The sequence below is a fragment of the Carcharhinus amblyrhynchos genome, chromosome 1 (assembly GCF_965287045.1).
Source record: "Carcharhinus amblyrhynchos chromosome 1, sCarAmb.v2.hapA, whole genome shotgun sequence".
Taxonomy (NCBI): domain Eukaryota; kingdom Metazoa; phylum Chordata; class Chondrichthyes; order Carcharhiniformes; family Carcharhinidae; genus Carcharhinus; species Carcharhinus amblyrhynchos.
The window spans coordinates 110,108,618-110,127,954 of record NC_137324.1 but is presented as its reverse complement, the minus strand read 5'-3'; the positions used below and the strand labels follow the sequence as shown (position 1 = coordinate 110,127,954).

At 40.2% G+C, this 19,337-nt stretch overlaps 1 protein-coding gene across 7 annotated transcripts in view; it reads right to left on the bottom strand.

Moving 5' to 3' along the window:
• mapk10 (mitogen-activated protein kinase 10) overlaps window positions 1–19,337 on the bottom strand; it is a 258,892-nt gene that overhangs the window by 90,380 nt on the left and 149,175 nt on the right. For all 7 annotated transcript variants that reach the window (XM_080191025.1, XM_080191032.1, XM_080191042.1 and 4 more), the window contains 2 exons: window positions 17,618–17,787; window positions 10,043–10,172 (listed from right to left, as the gene is read on the bottom strand). In XM_080191025.1, coding sequence (XP_080047151.1) covers window positions 10,043–10,172; window positions 17,618–17,787 — 300 coding nt within the window. The remainder of the gene's footprint in view (window positions 1–10,042; window positions 10,173–17,617; window positions 17,788–19,337) is intronic.

Sequence of the window (19,337 nt, the reverse complement as noted above, 5' to 3'; positions counted from 1 at the left end):
GAATCAATCATTTAGGAGGTAATGGAACATTCATTATTGCTGCTTCTCCTTTCAATTCTTGCTGCTCTATGAGATCTCATGTACAGCCCTCAGTGGGCTCCAAGTACTGAACTAAACAATGCCTGATCAGTTCCTTAGCCTTGCGACTGTATATCATTCACATGGGTGCTGGGCAATAGAATGAAAAATGGAGAAGGTGACAGCAGGGCTGATTAATGTGAGGCTTTATTCAGATGTTTCTTAAAAGGCACATGGGTCACTGGAAAGAGCTAACATGGCATCCTAAGTCAGCCTCGCACCTCATTGCACCCTGCCTGTGGTCCACGGAATCCCTCATCTTGCATTGCTTCATCAACAGGTTCCTCCACATCTTCATTGATTGCTGTGTCTCCTTTGACAATGATGTTCTCATTGTATAATGCCTCCCACTGCTGCAATGCTAAGTTGTGCAGTGCACAATAACCAACCATAATACACATAACATTCACTGGTCATATTGAAGGGCTCCATCAGGTTGATCTAGGTATTGGAATCTCATTTTCAGCAGTCCAAAAGCTGACTGAATGGTTGCTCAGGTGACCTGTGACAGGTGATGTAACTCTCCTCTGCACCCATGTATGGGATCCTCACAGGTTTGAGCAGCCACGTCTTTAATGGCTAGCCCTGATCTCCTAATATCTATCCTTTAAGGTGTGCAGGGGGGCCGGAAAAACTGTAACATCTGGGACTGCTTTGAATTTGGGCAGACACATGAAGCATCCACTTTCAATGGTCACAGACCAGTCGTACGTTGATGAAATGTAAGTCCTTTCTGTTGATGAAAGCCACTGGTTGGCCTGGGAGAGTCTTGATGGCTAAATAGACACAGCTAATGATGCCTTGGGGAATCCAGCAATAACTCCATATCCGATGGGCGTCTCTGTCTGACTGTCTGGTTTGGTTTGTCACATAGTCATCAACCTGTTTAAACACCTCCATGATGCACCAATGGGCCACTGACACCTGCAAAGGATCCCTGGAAAGAGTTAAAGGTGTAGAAATTGAGAGCCAAGGTGATCTTCAGCTGAACTAATTGGGCGTCCACCAACTCATGGATCTCAACTCATTTTGCAGGGATCAGTGATGGTCTTCCTGAAGAGCCACAGGCGTTGCTGACATTGCTGCTCAGGTATCCAGGTGTGGTGAAATATAGGAGACTGTATGCATTCTCCTGAAGATGGCCTCCTGCAGGTAGGAGGCTGTTGGTGTGCCCATCTGTGTGGCCATCCCAAGACTAGTCCTCTTGCTGATCCTGAGGTTGCTGATGTGCTTGGTGCATTGAACCATTGAACTGTTCCTCTTCCTCAAATGGGAGCCCTAAAGTCTAAGTGGATAAGGCCCATGACTTTTCTCCCATTCCTAGGCCTTCTGTCCAGACAGCCTCGCTGCCTAACACCTTTCCCTGATTTGTTTCTTTGATGCAAGTGTCAATGTCACCTTGGCAGCACATCCTTTCTGTGCTGAAATATTTTCCTAACTCGAATGACATTATATGTCAACACCTTCTCCCTGGCACAGTACAGACTGTCATGATGGCTGATTGCGAGAGCCAGCACTGAGTTCCTGTTTATTCTCAGCTTCTTTAGCTAGGTGAGATGCTGAAGCCCGTGGTTTCCATGTGCTGTCTGCAAAATCTGAAATCCGTCATAAAATTACTGTTAATTAGCCTCTTAAATATCTTAATTGCTCCCCTGCTGTGTCGATGTATGAAGTTTGCCCTCCATGGTTGCCAAAGTTGGAAAGATAAGGACATCAAACTTCCAGCCAATCTCATTCTGCTCCCATTTTACCCACTGTTTGTCTCCGAATCCATTTGAAGTGACCTGATAAAATTCCAGCCTCTGTCTCTTCCTGGTACAAGATACTTGCTTTTTTACCTAAACCACAGAACATATTTTTCATCAGCGTTAAGGATTTACCCTTATCTGCACCCTTCCTTCCGATATTCAAAGTGTTGTCTACCATCCTAGTTACTCGATTGGCCAGAGCATGGGTCCCATGTCGGTTTAGGTGGAGGCTTTCCCAGCTGAACAGTCCCCTCTTTCCTCAGTACAGGTGTCAGTGCTCTATGGCTCAAAATCCTGCCACTCACACTACTACAACCACACTTTTAAACCTCTAATCTGCTTCTTCCTATGTCAATGTCAGGTAGTAATCAAGAGGTTAATACCTTGAGGTTTTGCTTTTAATTGGGGCCCAAGCTCCTGAACACCTCATCAGAAACTCATTCCTAGTTCTAATGTCATTACTTTCTATATGGGCCATGGAAACAAGATCCTTTCCCTTATTCTCCAAGTTCTTCTCCAGCCATGAGGAGATGGCTTTGATCTTGGGACTAACTTATTGTGGTGGCTCCGAGGAACAGTATCAATTCGCCTGACTTTACTATGCTGTAACATCCCTCTTTAGTCTCTGTACTTTGCCTCCCGTGTCATGGCCCTGTGGCCAGTTTATCCATCCTCCCTGTGTCTATGTTCTCGTTCATATAAGTGTATCATACCTGTTTACACTGGCAAAAGTTGAGGCTCTTCCATCAGTGCATCTGCAATCCTGCCTGAGTCATGTCACATCTCCTGTCTCTGATCACGAATCAAATCTAAGCCACTTTCTAACCAAAAGAGTGTGACCACCTCTTGGGTCAAAGTATCAGTGAAGTCTAATTCTCTTTGAAACTTCACAATGCTTGCTCCTCAGTCTCCAGCTCAACAACTCTGGGCCAAGATTCCTGCTGATCCAGGGTCAGACTGCAATCCACAGAATAGGTCAAAAGTAGGTCAAAACTGAAGTTTAATCTTAACATTTAGAATTCAACTCAGAACATTATAAACCACAAGGTGGTTAACAGTGAAGCACTGTGCCTGAATTGGGAATAATTATTGGGAGTTGTGAATTTGGAGTGGTTCAATAGAGGTGTAAGTGTAGAAGGTGTTTGTTAATGCATAGAACACAATGTAAACAGAATGCACCAGAGGTGGGACGGTGGGAAGGGTTGTCAATTTGTTGAGAGTGCCAGTTTGGTGCAGAGAGTGAAGGAGGTTTTTCTTTTGGTTTAAATTAGTTATTGTAAGATAAAGCTTGTGAAAAAAATTACATGTATTTTTAATTAAGCATAAAAAAGGGTTGGTTGAAAACGGCAACATTGATTTAAATATGAGCAGCAAGTGACAAACTATAGTGGGAAGGTGGAGTAAAAACAGCAGCATACTTGTCGACAAACACATTCTGTAAGATCAAATTAATTATAAGATTGGTGCTACCAATGGAAATGACATTTTTAAAGGAGAGCTTACTTGTTGACAAACACAACCAGTTTTGATCTACTTTTGACCTATTGGATCCTGAACTTCCTAACCCACAGAACACAATCAGTAAGGATAGGCAACAACACCTCCTCCACAATCATCCTCAAAACTGGTGCTCCACAAGCCTGGGTCCTGAGCCCCTTACTATACTCCTTATATACCTATGACTGTAGACAAATTCTCCTCCAATTCGATTTTCAAGTTTGCTGATGACAGGACCGTCGTGGGTAGGAGTTCAAACAATGGTGAGACAGAGTACAGGAAAGAGATAGAGAATCTGGTGAACTGGTGCAACAACAATAATCTCTCACTCAATTCAACAAAACAAAGGAGATATTCATTGACTTCAGGAAGCATAGTGGAGGATATGCCCCTGTCTATATAAATGGGGACCAAATGAAATGGTCAAGAGCTTCAAGTTTTTAGGTGTCCATCTAACAACCTGTCCTGGTCCCTCCATGTGGATCATTATCGTTAAGAAACCCACCAAGCCTCTGCTTTCTCAGAAAACTAAAGAAATTTGGCATGTTCGCTACAACTCTTACCAACGTTTACAGATGCACCATGGAAAGCATTCTTTCTGGTTGTATCACAGTTTGGTATGGCTCCTGCTCTGCCCATGATCACAAGAAACCATGAACAAAGGCCAGTCCATCATGCAAACCAGCCTCTCATCCATTGACTCTGTCTATACTTTCCACTGCCTTGGAAAAGCAGCCAGCAATATAAAGACCCCATGCACCCCAGACATATTCTCTTCCACCTTCTTCTGTTGGGAAAAAGATACAAAAGTCTGAGGACACGTACCAACTGATTCAAGTACAGCTTCTTCCTTGCTGCTATCAGACTTCTGAATGGACCTACTTACATTAAGTTGATCTTTCTCTATACCATAGATATGACTGTAACATGACATTCTGTACTCTCTCCTTTTCTGTGTATGGTATGCTTTGTCTGTATAGTGTGCAAGAAACAATACTTTTCATTGTATACTAATGCATGTAACAATAATAAATCAAATCAAACTTACAAATTAACAAAACAGTCCCACACTCACCAAATTCTGTCTCTGGCACTTTACGTTTGCATTGCTTATAGATTGGCCCAATGATGCAAGTGGTTCCAGCCGATGTCTGGGCTGGATGCCAGATTGCATGTCCTTTAAAAATGTCATTTCCATTGGTAGCACCAATCTTATAAATAATTTGATCTTACAGAAAGTGTTTTTCGACAAGTAAACTGCTGTTTTTACTTCACTTTCCCATTGTAGTTTGCCACTTGCTGCTCATATTTAAAATACAGAACCCCATCCTGACAAGGTACTTTGGCAGCTTTATGTGGCAGAGATCACCAATGGGTTGAAGGCTTTTCAATCCCATTACTGAGGAAGGACAAAGGAATGTTTTTCTACCTTTTAAAAATTCATTTTACAGCACAAGGGCGTTAATAGCCTGAGCCAACATTCATTGCCCATGACCAACTGTCCTTCATTTCAGAGGGCATTGGAGAGTCAACCATGTTGTGATGGATCTGGAGTCATTTGTAGGTAAGGATGGTGGATTTCCTTCCATAAATGAGCAACTATGTTTAACTTGAGAGTTCTTAATGTTGGCACTGTGTATAAAAAGTGCAACGTTCCATTTCTAAGAACTTCAGCCAGATGACTGCAAGTGAGGCAGGTAGACGGATCCTAAGTTCAGGAATGGAGGAGCCTCACTCTTGACCTTGTCCAACAGGTATGAGGTAATCGCTCCTTGTGTGGATAAAGAAAAGGGCTATAGGGAAGATGAGTTAGCCAAACACTGCACTTTGGTACATGAGGCCATTCAAGAGGGGGGAGCAAAAAGACATGTGGTAGTTGTAGGGGATTCTATAATTAGGGGAATTGATAGCATTATTTGTAAGCTGGATTGTGAGTCTTGCGTGGTATGTTGGCTGCTCAGTGCCTGGGTGAAACACATCTCTGATCATATTGAAAGGAGACTGGAGTGGGAGGGGGAGGATCCAGTTTGTCGTGGGGCAAACAACATAGGCAAGACGAAGAAAGAGGACCTGTTTGAGGATTATCAGAAACTAGAAACTAAATTAAAGAACAAGTTCTCAAGGGTTATAATCTCTGGATTATTACCCAAGCCATGTGCAAATTGGCATAGGGATGAGAAAATTAGGGAAGTGAACACAAAGCCAAAGAAGTGGTGTGGGAAAGAGGGGTTCCATTGGAACAGGAGGGATCTGTACCATTGGGACAGTCGCCACCTGAACCGATCTGGGACCAGTGTTATAGCAGAAAGGATAAATAGGGTGGTCACAAGGACTTTAAGCTAGCAGGCAGTGGGGAAGGGAAAGGTAAAAACTACAAGCATCATCATGGTTAATTGGAACCATAGCATCAGGTACTATGCGAGAAGATGATAGAGGTTAATAGGATGAACAGGCAGGGCCAGTCTAATTACCAGCAGAGATTAATAAAGGAGTTCAAAATGTGTGAAAAACATAGTGCACAAGAAAATCCTGCAAAGGAAAGACAAATCAGTAGAACGTTTAAAAACCCTGTATCTAAATGCATTAAGAATTAAGTCAAAGAGTTGATGGCACAAATAGAAAGAAATGGATATGATTTGATGTAGATTACTGAGGCATGGTTAGATGAGGACCTGGACTGGGAGTTGAATGTCATGAATACTCAGTATTCAGAAAGGACAAACAGGATGAAACAGGAGGTGGAGTTGCTTTATTGGCTGCATTAAGAAATGACATTGACACTAAGGACCAACATGTTGAATCGATCTGATTGGAAATAAAAGAAAGGAAAGAACATCTTGGTAGGAGTTATTTACAGGTCCCTGAGCAATACTTCAGAAGTGGGGTATAGTATAAACCAAGAAATAATGAAGGCTTGTAAGAATGGCACATCAGTAATCACGAGTGATTTTAACATACATATTGACTGGATTAATCAAATTGGCAAGGGTAGCCTTGAGAGAGATTTCATACAGTGTATGAGATTTTTTTTAGAGCAATATGTTATAGAACCAACCAGGGAGCAGGCTGTTTCAGTTTTAATATTATGTAATGGAGAAGGGTTGATAAATAGTCTTGTTGTTAAGAATCCCCTTGGAAAGAGTGACCACAGCAGGCTAGAATTTCAGATTCCGATTGAGAAGAGTAGACCAAGTGCCAGACCAAAATTTTATCTTTGGGCAGAGGTAATTATATGGGTCTGAGGAAACAGTTTGCTCAAGTAGCCTGGGCACAAATAATTGAGGGTAGGACAGTTCAAGAAAAATGGCAGATGTTCAGAAAGATATTGAATATCTCTCAATTAAGTATATTCCTAAGGGGAAGAGGGATTGTAAAAGGAAGAAAAATGTTCCATGGCGAAACAAGGAAGTCAAGGAGGGCATAAAGACAAAAACTAAGGCATACCAAGTTGCAAAAGCCAGTAGTAAGCTGGAGCATTGGGAGAACTTTAAGGTTCGGCAAAAGGTTACCAAAAGCAGAAGCAAAAGAGCCAAGATGAACTACGGAAGGAAACTAGCAGAAAACATAAACACTGGTACCAAAAGCTTCTCTACGTATATAAAAAGAGGAAGAAAAACAGAGTAAATGTTGGCCTTTTAGAGGACGATACTGGTGAATTATTAATGGGGAACACAGGGATGACTGAGGCATTAAACCAATATTTTGCCTCCATCTTCACAGTATAGAATAATGGGGCAACATGATGGCACAGTGGTTGGCACTGCTGCCTCACAGCACCAGGGAGCTTGTTTGGGTCACTGTTTGTGCGGAATCTGCACGTTCTCCTCATTTCTGTGTGTGTTTCCTCCAGGTGCTCCAGTTTCTTCCCACAGTCCAAAGGATGGGCTGATTAGGTGCATTGGCTAAATTCTCCCTCAGGTGTACCCAAACAGGTGCCAGAGCATGGCAACTAGGGGATTTTCACAGTAACTTCATTGCAGAGTTAACATAAGCCTACTTGTGACACTAATAAATAAACTTCAAAATTTAAAATTTTTAATGAAGATTTTCCAAAAATTGCAGTTAATGCAGAGCAACTTGGTGCAATAATCATCACTAAGGAGAGGTTATTGAATAAATTAATGTGATTAAAGGGAGACAAGTCTCTGGGACCTAATGGCCTACACTTTAGGGTATTAAAGGAGGTGGCTGCAGAGAGAGTGGATGCATTGATAATGATATTTCAAAATTTATTGGATTCTGGTAAGGTCCTGGTGGATTGGAAACATGCTAATGTGACGCCCCCATTCAGAAAGGGAGAGAGGCAAAAAGTAAGAAACTATAGGCCAGTTAGCTTGATCTCTGGTGGGAAAGTTGCTGGAATCGATCATTGAAGAGGACATGACTGAACATTTGGAAAGACGAAGCTCAGCCCACCTTGTCAGCATGGTTTTATGAAGGGAAGAAGGTCATGGTTGAAAAACTTGCTTGGGTTCTTTAAAGACATAACCAGCAAGGTGGATAGTGGGGATCCTATGGATGTGGTGTATCAAGACGCTTGACAAGGTGCCACATAAAAGACTGATCCAGAAGGTGAAATCACAGGAGATTGGAGTGGAGTACTAGATTGGATTGAGGATTGGCTGACTGACAGAAAGCAGAGGATTGGGATAAATAGGTTCTTTTCTGACTGGCAAAATGTAGCTAGTGTGGTGCTGAAGGGGTCAGTACTCAGACCTCAAATATTTACAATCTATATAAATTATCTGCAAGCACGGACAGAGTATAACATTGCAAACTTTGTGGATGACACTAAAATAGGTGGGAAAGCAGCCAGTGAAGAGGGTATAAAGATTCTACAGATGGATATAGACAGGGTAGGAGAATAGGTCAAAATTTGGAGATAGAGTTTAATGCAGATTATTATGAGGTTATCCATTTTGGCAGAAAAAATAGAAAGGCAAATTATTACCTAAGTGGAAAGCAGATTCAAAATGCATCCGGGCTGAAGGATCTGGGTGTGTACGTTCGTGAATCACAGAAAGTCGGTATGCAGGTGCAGCATGTAATAAAAAAGGCAAATGGGATATTGGCATTTATTGCAAAAGAACTGGAATATAGAAGTAGAGTAGTGTTATTGCAATTGTACAGGGGGTTGGTGAGATCACATCTGTACTATTATTTCCAGTTTTGGTCTCCTTATTTGAGGAAGGATATTGTGGCATTGGAGGCAGTTCAGAGAAGGTTCACTAAATTGATTCCAGGGATGAAAGAGTTGACATATGAGAAGAGATTAAACAATTTGGGCTTATACTTGATGGAATTTGGAAGAGTGAGAGGGGATCTGATCGAGGTATACAAAATTTTAAAAGGGATTGATAAAGTAAATGTAGACCAAATGTTTCCTCTTATGGAGCAATCTAGAACAAGAGGTCACAGATATAGATTGTGAGGCAGTAAACTTAAAACTGAGATGAGGAGGAACCACTTCTCGCAGAGGGTGGTGAATTTGTGGAACTTGCTGCCCCACAGCATAGTGGAGTCTGAATCGTTGAATGGTTTCAAGAGGCAGATAGACATGTTTCTAATTTTTAAAAAAGGAAAGAGGGGTATGGGGAACAGGTGGGGAGGTTGATTTGAGACCAGGAAGAGATCATGATCTGATTAAATGGCCAAGAAGGTTCAAAGGGCTGAATTTGTCTACTCCAGCTCTTAATTCCAATGTTCCTAACAACAAAATCATCCAAAAGTATTTAAACACAGATAGGAGATCAATCAGAATAGGAATTAATGGGAAATAATACTTTGACTTTTAAGAATCCATAGGTGTAAGTGGCTTTTTGCAAGGCTGTGCCCTAAGTTGGATTCTTACTCAACTGGAAAATTGGGCACATATAGGTCACCAAGGCCAATTCATGACTCTGAATTTGCAAGTGAACACAGTTGGTTACTATAAAATGAATGCACAGACCGCCAGGCCCAATTCTCCAATCTATGTTCCTTTCGAACAAGGTTCACTCTGGGTCTGGCGTCTCAGTCTGAGATGCACATTTAAGCAAAGCACACACTCGAATAGACTAATAGCAATGGAACTGTTTTAGTCCTAATCAATCCTTGCAATCTGGGGAGAACACCATTCAATACAGAAAACAAGTACAAAGAGGGTGTAAAATTTTCATTGTCACCATCTGAGAAGTAATCTGTCACACGTTTGCCTTTTACTGAACCAGCCTGAATTTTATGCCAACAAATCAATAACATGAAAATTGTCCAGGATCCTCAACAGGCAGGAATATGAGCCATCCAGGTAGTTAAGACAAAGATTTACCCAAAGGAGTTATTGATTTGCTAAGAACCTTCCTGCAGGATCAAATCTGACTGTTCCCAATGCATGATTATACTGATACATGTAAATTGATTGATAAAGTTAGCCTGAAAGGCAGCAATCATGTTATTCACTGTGATCTATATCTGATATTATTATGGATTTCTTAGGCCATGCCTTTAATAAAAGTCTGGGGAGAAAAAACATAGTAATGGGATTTGATGGTGCTAATCAGTAATGATGTTCTTTGCAACAGAAAGCAAAAGCAGCTCAATAAAATAGGCAAGCATTTTGGTAAATGTCAAGTACATTGACAGCTCCTTGCGGTTCTAGGTAATAAATGCCACCTCCATGTTTTTAGTGCCAATGCAACTTCTAGGATTAATCAGGATGCATTAAAAATGTTAGAACTTACATTTTTGTGGTTGACACATTTCATGAGTACAAGCTCTCGATAAGCCCGTTTGGCATGCGTCTGGTTCTGAAATGGTCTGCTGAGTTTCTTAATGGCCACATTTCTATCAAGTACAGCATCATATGAAGCACTACATCAAGGAATACAATCATAAGCAGTGTTAGTCAAACTACTTGTTATCACAATGTTAGTACAGTTATTCAACACTTGCTCCAAAATCATGCCATGTGATAGAGGGTGAAAATGCTAAGTGTGTCCTCCTGAAATCCCTCCCTCCAGTATTTTTGTCGAAGAATTCATCCATTTAATCTAACAGGGTTACTGCCTCTGCTTCAATAGTGGGGATAACAATAACACAGTGCACATTTGTGTTAGTGCTCAGCAATGCAATTTCAGAGTTATTGTGATATGTTAACACAATGAGGATTAGAGGCAAAGGGTTAGACAATATGATGATATAGCAAAGTGCAGAATGCGATGTTTAAGGCTACATGGATCTTGTAGGCACTGTTTTCCATCTCTGAACCTACAGGTAAAGGTTACAAACTATGGCAGATATTCCATGAGCAAACCAAGAGATCTGAATAAAATACAGCTTTGCAAATACTAAAATGTTTCCAAAGAACCTCAAAATGGACATCAAGTTATCCAGTCTACATCTGGGTAACTTGATAAATATGCTCAATGATTACATTATGATAATTAATATTGACACTAATAATATTCCCCTAACCTTTGCCCTTTCTTTGCGTTCTTCATTTCCTTTTGTACATTTCTCTTCATTATTTCTCAGCTAAGCAGCATAGCAAGCAAATAGCCATGAAACTTTTCCCAATGCTATTGTACAACGACTGCTTCTGCTTTAGTTGTGTCAGCATTACAACTAATATTTGTATTCTGCCATTGATATGGTCATGCTAAACTTGGCATGACCTGTTGAAATTGGAGTCCTTTAGAAAGAAAATTTATAAATGGAAATAATTTGAAGATGGGTCCTGAAGTTGTGTGAATTTGTGTTACAATATTATAACTTCTAATTCCCACACCTCAATGCTCCATGTGCAGAAATGCTTGGCTTTGATGTGATGGCTTTGTTTAATGGTCCAAAGAGATCAGGAACAGTGTAGTGAATAATGAATGTTATCCAATGCAATGTGTTATTTTAGAAGGTAAAACAGTTGCTATGAAGTATTCATCCTAATTTCTAATCAGTCTATGAATTCTAAATTTTTAGTAACAGTACAAGCTGTTTTCACTCACAGGTACTTTCCTTTAATAGGAAGTAAGAGACCTGATTTAGAAGACAATTTGCATTGATGAACAATTATCTATCCTAAGTAGTATATTTGTAAACCTATGGACATGTTAGGTTACCTTTGTAAAATAGCAGTGTCTTCTATCAGTACTGTAATTGGTATAATGACTGAAATTCACCAACAACTTCCGATGCATCAGAATTTTACATTGGTGTTGAATAGACTGAAAATGTTCACCATGGAGTTTGCCACTTGCTGTGTCCCATGCTTATAATCCTTGCTCGCATTATTATGGCAAAGAACAAGGAAGAGCTTCAGACCTGTGCGCTGAGGCAAAATGTGGTCAATTTTTCCCAACTGAGGTAAATATAATACAATCAATCAACTCTTTTCACTTTGATTGATACTTAAAAGCAAATTGCTAGATTTTAAATAGATTGTTTGAGGCAGTGAATAGATAAGTCACTCAGACCAGAAGGTGTTTGGTTAATTCGTCAAGCTGTACTGAAATAGCTGATGTCAATCAGGGTAAGGTGCTACAACCAGTCTTGGAGTCCCTGGTTTAGGAAAGAAAAAGTTCAGCCTTTAACAAGACCGCATGTTCCCTCATAGTTTACGGAGAGATGGTTGAGAAAAAGCTTGAGTCTTCCTGCAGTTGTGGATTTTGGCCACTGAGTGTCACTACTGAGCAGATTAATTATTTCAACACGTGTTGATTTTAGCCTGCCAGCCATGTTGTTTCTAGAGGAGGTAATTAATCAGCTTCATATATCTTAATTTATTCATCATTAATAGGTTTCTCCAACTTCCTTCCCTTTCACTCTACTGGTTGACTTTTTCTCTCCATTTATTTCCAGTGTAGCAGCAAACCTTCACTGCACATAATATAAAATCAGAAAATGATGGAAAAACTCAGCAGGTCTGGCAGCATCCATGGAGTGAGAAAGAGTTAACACTGAGTCTGTATGACTTCTTCAGAACTTGACTACACCTCACTTTTCTGGCCACCTGGCTTCCTGCAGCTTTCGCTGACCATACACCCACCTATTTTTACCTACCCGCACCTCCCTCCCCTCTCCCACCACACACACAAACATTCCACTAACTCGACCAAACCCCTGGAGCTACAGAGCCAATCACCCTTAACCATCTAATCTGCCAGTTTTATCTGCAATCCCCCTTGATTGCTGCCTCAGTCTAAATGCCAGCTCGATTAATGCCACTCACCAGAAGAGAACGATGGAAATTGGAACACAGCAAAGGAGAGGAAATTGTGGAAACAGGGAGTTTGGGGAAAAAATAAAGATAAATTTAAGGAACAAAAAGACAAATAGAGTAAGTGTAAAATGAGGAGAGGTGACTTTAAACATACACAACTATGGCAAGTTGGTGGTCTGTCAATGGCTACCCCTCTGAAAGTTTCAGTGGGAGATGTAAAAGTTGCATTTTCAAGACTTATTAGAATACAGTTACTTAATGTCCACCAGCAGGCGCCTTGTTGAACTGGAATGTGAGAAATCCAACAACTTAATCTTAAAAGTTGGCAGTTTGTGGAGGGGAGGGGCTGGGGTGTGGCTCCAAACTAGCAGTTGGCTACAATATGTTTATGTGACTAGTTGATTGTAGACAGATACAATCCTTCGAATCAGATCTCAATGTTATACCGAGTGTCCTATGGGGCAGATGAATTCCAAACATTGGGAGACCCACCTTAGCCCATCTGTTCTGACGTATGTGTCCAAATACTTGGAAGCTGGACGTTCTGCCTTTCAGCAGGCCTCACAGAAACTCATGGAAATAACAAAGATCCAGTGCAATCAAGTCTCTGCTGTATTTCACCACATATTGGTGGTCTGCCAGTCACCCAGCAGAATCATTATACAATCATACAGCACTAAAAGTGGTTTTCCAGCCCATTGTGTCTGTGTCATTTCTTGAAAAGAGCTGTCCAATTAATCCCATTCCCTTGTTCTTCCCCCAAAAATCCTTTTCAGATATACATATAAAAATTACTGTTAAATTCTGCCAGTTCTTAATAACTCACATTGTTAAATGTATTTGCATTTCCCTTTTGCTTCTTTTGCCAGTTATTTAAATCTGGTTACTGACCCCTCCATCAGTAGCAAGAATTCCTCCTTGTTTACACTATCAAAAACTTTCATAATCTTAAACATTTCTATTAAATCTCTCTTTAACCATCTCTGCTCCAATGAAAACCATTTCAGCTTCTCCTGACTCTTCCCGTAACTGAAGCTTTTCATAGCTGTTGCCAATTTAGTTAATCTCCTCAGTACCCCTCTTCAATACTTTGACAATGTTTGGTTCGCAGAATTGGACACATTAGTCCATCTGAGACCTAATCAGTGATTTATAACTGTAATATTTATAATATAAATATTTAGCCTAATGATGGCATTGAACCAGCAAGAGCTCTGAGGAGTTATATTTACAAAACTGCCGTTACCATAAACTCACCTTTCTGAACGTTACAGATATACTAAATTATCATTAATCTTTACAATGCCAGTAGATTTGAAAAAAGTGTTGTGTGCTCCATTCTGCAGCATTGAGACATGCTAGTAGCATAACTAGCTACAGGAATAACTTTATTACTATAATATTAAGTTGTGCTACTAAATGAAACACTTCAAGAACAATTTTGCATAAAATTATAAATTGATCCTGCTTGTTGCCATCTGTTCACTTACCTTTCCTAATCTCCAATTATTTTAACTTCAATTTTCTTTTTAACTTTCAATCTCTTCTACTTATTTATTTCACTACCTCCCCACATCCACTGTCTGTTCAAAAGGTGGAGTTCTTCTTTAAAACATTGCCATTGATTGGGAAAAACCTTTCTGATCTTTTTAAAGGTCAGTTTTCAAGCCAAAGAAGACTCTAGCCTCTGATGGCTGGTATATTAATGTCATTAACTTACTTACATCAACTGATACCAAGCTCTGACTATTTAATTCAGGTTTCTTAATGTCAAGTTCAACTGCAGTTGTAATTAACCTCTGAGAATTCAAGAGGCTACTTGTTGTGGAGGAGTGGAATTAATAGAATTTACTTTCTGATCCTCACAGAACAGCCCTCAGAGTCCAGCTTTATAAAGGCTTTCATGAAGCCAGTGATACATGGTGAGCCCTACACTGACTCACACAGCAATTTACAGATGCCCGAGACAGATTCACACAGCTGGCAGCAGAGTCCTTGTGGAAACCCACGCAACAAAGTAATGACTGAACCCAGCACAGACATGACACTGCATGTTCAGTTCCAGTACCAGACCCTACAAAACAAAAACCGTATTGTTTTTAATCATTCTTTAGTATAAATGTCCTAAAGTGCTTCACTTAGGACACAGACAAACTGAACAGCAAAGCATTTAGAGGGATGACTAAAGATAAAGTCAAAAAGAGGCAAATTTTAATGGTGTGGAGGGTGTGGTGAGGTGAATTGGCTTCGGAAAAGTTCGGCCCAACCAACTGAAAGCCCTGTCATAAAGGCAGAGTAGCAAGAAAGGCAGGGCCATGAAGCATTGGAAAAATAATCTCATAAAGACAGTTTCCAAATTCGCTGACATCATCTGAAGGCATAGTATTAGTTTTCACTGACAACACCCACGTCTATCTCACCACCATCTCTCTCGACTCCTTGACTGTAGTCAAACTACAGGACATGGGAATTTCCAGCCCCTCATTCATATCTTTGTTTCCTTCAGAGTTAACTATTCCAACACAGCCCTGGCTGGTTGACCACATTCTATCCCCAAACCTCTGTTGATTGTTTCTTAATTCACAACAATTCCGGTCCCCCTATCACCCCCTGGTTTGCTGACCTACATTTACAAACAACATCTTGATTTTTAAATTCTCACCCTTGTTTTCAAATCCCTCCATGACCTCGCCCCTCACTATCTGGAATCTCCTTCACCTCCACAACCCTCCAAGATATATGTGCTCCTCTAATTCTAGCTTCTTGTGCATCCTAAATGTTAATTAATCCACCATTGGTAGCTTTGTCTTCAGGCTCTAATATCTGGAATGCCCTCCCTAGATTTCTTAATTTGCTTTCTTCCTTTAAAACTCAAAATCACCTAACCTAATGAGGGCAATTCTCCGCAATGTGCAGGATTAGCACATGCATTCCTACCACTATTGTGTCTCCCAGCACCAGATTTCTGATGGCATCTGCTCCATGGGGAATGGTGGCAAGTATGTTAAAACTAATTTTAATTTAATTTAAATACAATTAGCGGGCCAGGAACTGAATCTGCGGGCCCGCTAGCCTCTCTGCCCAGTATTTAACTCCAACAGAGTTTACCTGTGGCTCTCTACTTTCAGGAAGCTATCGGCCTGATCCCACTGGAGTGGGGGGGGGGTGCAATTGGGACCCCACTCAGAGGGTCAATGCTGGGGTGTGCCCCCTGGGCACTGGCACCGCTAACCTGGGCCCCCTGGCATTGACCAGTCGGGATCGGTGGGGGAAGGAGGGAGACCAGCAATCAGGGTGGGTGGTCAGCCTGCTGGAGAGTTGTCTCTATGGGAGGGGGAGGGCAGCTAGAGATAAAGGTGGGCCAGAATGGTCGGGGGGCCAGCGATTGGGCTATGGGGGTGTTGGAAGGCCAGCATTGCGGGAGTCACAGGGCTGGTCAGCAATCGAGCTGGCCAGTTATCTGGAGGTTATCAGTGCGGGGCCACTGACATTTGCCAATGTCAGCACTGACAGATCAGCGCATGCGCAGTAGCCCACTCAGCGAGCTGATTTCAGCCTCTCCAGCAGGGATAGGTCCCACCCCCTGAAATTTAATGATATTTACGTTGGTGTCCTCTGCAGTGCACAGAGTGTGGGAGATTCCTCTCTGAACTCCCATTGAAATAACCATTGTGAATTATTCCATTTTCATGCAAATTTGACACTTAGAATTTTTTGGGAACAATTCTGCCCAATATCTCCTTATTTGGCTCAGTGTCAAACTTTGTCTTTTTATATATACCTGCAAAGCACCTTTGGACATTTTATTATGTTAAAGGAAATTTATAAGTGTGATTGCTATTGTTGAATTCCAAATTCAAAATTAGCACTCTGTTGCTACTAACTAATTTATGTATTTCACAGCCTTTCATCAGGTACCTTTTTGGACTGCAAAATGTTTTTGAAAAAAAATTTATATATTGCATGTTTCAGAAACTTCAGAATATGATTTTTTTCATTTAGATACTGGCTCAAAAAGTCTTGAAATACAAATATAACAATTCTGAAACATCACTAACATTCTCCCTTATATTGTAAGCTTTTCATAAACATTGCAAATTTAAAATGTGTTGCTGGTTTGGATTTGCTGAACTGAATAACTGAGGTGTATTAAAGGGTTTCTGATCAAATGGATTAATTATAATCCATACTTTTCACTTATAAATGGCATCAGACAAACCTGTCAAAAAAATAACTTGCATTGACATATCCATGATGATACTTCTGAAGTGTAGTTGCTGTCGTAATGTAGGAAAATGCTGCAACCAATTTGTGTACAGCAATCAGATGAATGACTACACAGTCTGCTTTTTTAGTGATCCTGGTTGAGGGATGAATAATGGATGGGACACTGGGGAGACTTCCATTGATTTTATTTTTGATTAGTGGGATTGTTTCCTTCCACTTGAGTAGATAGGTGGTCATCAGTTTAATGTCTCATGTTGGAGTACAACTTTCTGACTTAGAGGAAAGAATGCTGCTTTTGAGCCAAGCCTGATGCCTGGCATGCGAAGTAAATGTCATAACAATTATGTATACCATACGCCAACTTTGGTGTTTCTACTGTGTTTTTTTTGCACTACAGGTATTAGTTTAATTATATGCTTCGTATATGCAGCAGCAAGCTCATCACTCAAACACTTGTAACACACTGAGAAGTGTATACACCCTTTATTATATGAATACCTGATGACCATGGGATTAATTTACCATGTTAGAACTCCTGGTGTACAGCTGCATATGATAAAAGTACCAACCTGGAATTCTATCCTCATGTCCTTCTCTCTCTGTCTCTACTGAGTGAGGAAACAACATGCTGACAGTTTTGACCCAAATGGTAGCTGGGAGCACAGAAAAAGTTGCCAAAATTATCCAAGGAGATCACTAGCTTCCCTTAGGTTAATGCTTGCTCTAGCAGTTCTGATGCACAAATAACTCTCTGCTACCTGGAGAACAGGTCCACTCAACAATATCACCTGGGAAAGAGTTCCATCGTGTGGATCTTGGCTGCTCATGTTCTGTGCTAATGTCTTAGTTTGAAATTGTGACACCACATACTCACCATACAATCCCCTGAGCCCCAGAGCCAATGGGCTTTAGATTCTGGTAGCGTTTGAGAACTGTGAAGGTAGAATCGCCTACTTCTACGCTGTAGAACTGGTTGTCCACTTTGCTTTTACTCATATTGTAGTGTTTGGCAATATATGAAACATCCACTTGTTTGCCAAATCCCTGAAATGAAACAGAAGTCATTAAGTTATGGTGCTTCTGGATTAGAACAGCACAATACCATTAATATTACAATTAGCAGCACAAACCTGAAATAACTTCTCATCCATTCCTTAGTGCCCCCTTAGGATTGTGAAAAAATTATTTTCTTTTCAAATAATTTACAACACAGAACAATTGAATAAATTGATTCCTTAAGCCTGCATTCTCCAAGTCAGTGACATTTTTACCATGACAGTTTTGAATGGCCTAAATATATAAAAATAGGCCCATTTTTTGCCAATTAACAGCCAGTAAACAATACATTTACAAGATCACAACTAATATTGTGAAAGACAAAGCTGGACTGATGGCAAGACAAAAGTTGCACTTAATTTTTGGGAGGTTATGCAAGTGGATATAATGCCAATTAGTTTGTTAAACTGTGAGGCAAAAAGTGGTTGTGCAGTCAAACCCTCTTTAAAAATAAAATGCTTTATCTAATTATTTGTATTTCCATGTTTCTTCTCAGAGAAAATAATAATGTATCTGTATTTCTATTCATATCATTGTTCATAAGAATTCATTTTAAAAGGAGTTATCAATTATCATAGCACAAATATATAAAGAATTGGTTAATTTGTAACAGTTACCTTATGCTTTTACTGATAAGTAGTCAGCCGTGAATTACAGTTATATTTAAAGTTGAACAAAATCATCCAGCTGATTAAGTTTAAAAAATCACAAATGTCTTAAATAACTACAATATAGAACCAATATATCTAATGTTTGGATCCCAGTGCAATTGGGTTGGGACTATATAAAGCTAACTTTCGAAGGTCTAAACTACTTGAAACCAACTAATACTTTATGATGCCTTTGAAGAGAGTGGAAATAAGCAAACACCGTTTTCATGAGCTTTTTTGTCCCATGAGCTGTATTTCTACATGTACCTCTAAATTTTGTCATTTTGTTCATGAGTCATAAAAAATTAAAATTGCAACCAAATCTTCTTGTTTCATAAGGGGTCACCAATCCCTCCCATTTAAAAAATGTCCACCAAACTATTTGCTATCCTTTAACCAGCATTAGTTATAATATTGGGTGTCTTAATTTCATCAACATATCTCCTATATGGCCTTAGAAAATCTATACAAACAATATCAGCTTCCTTTCCTTTATCAGTAGATCTGACTACTTCCTCACTGAATCTTTTCAGAAACAACTTGCCTTTTATAAATATGTGCTTAATTAATAAACTAGCCCATGCATTTCTAAATATTCCATACCACAGTGAAGAGAAACTTACCCGTTACCAGTTTTAGACTGACTGGTCTACAGTTAGCTGATTAACACTTTCCTTTCTTTTTCAAACAGATTGACAACCCTCTAGTCTTCTGGCACTGCACATACCCACAAATATTTGAAAGATTGTGGTCAGAGCCTGGTGACATCGTTGGTACACAGTTACCTTGATCAGAGCTCCATCAGGTTGGAAAGGTATCCTGGCAGCCTTCAACTTGAAGCACATACGAGATGGAAAGGTTGTGGATAAATTTCCTGCTCCATTGTAA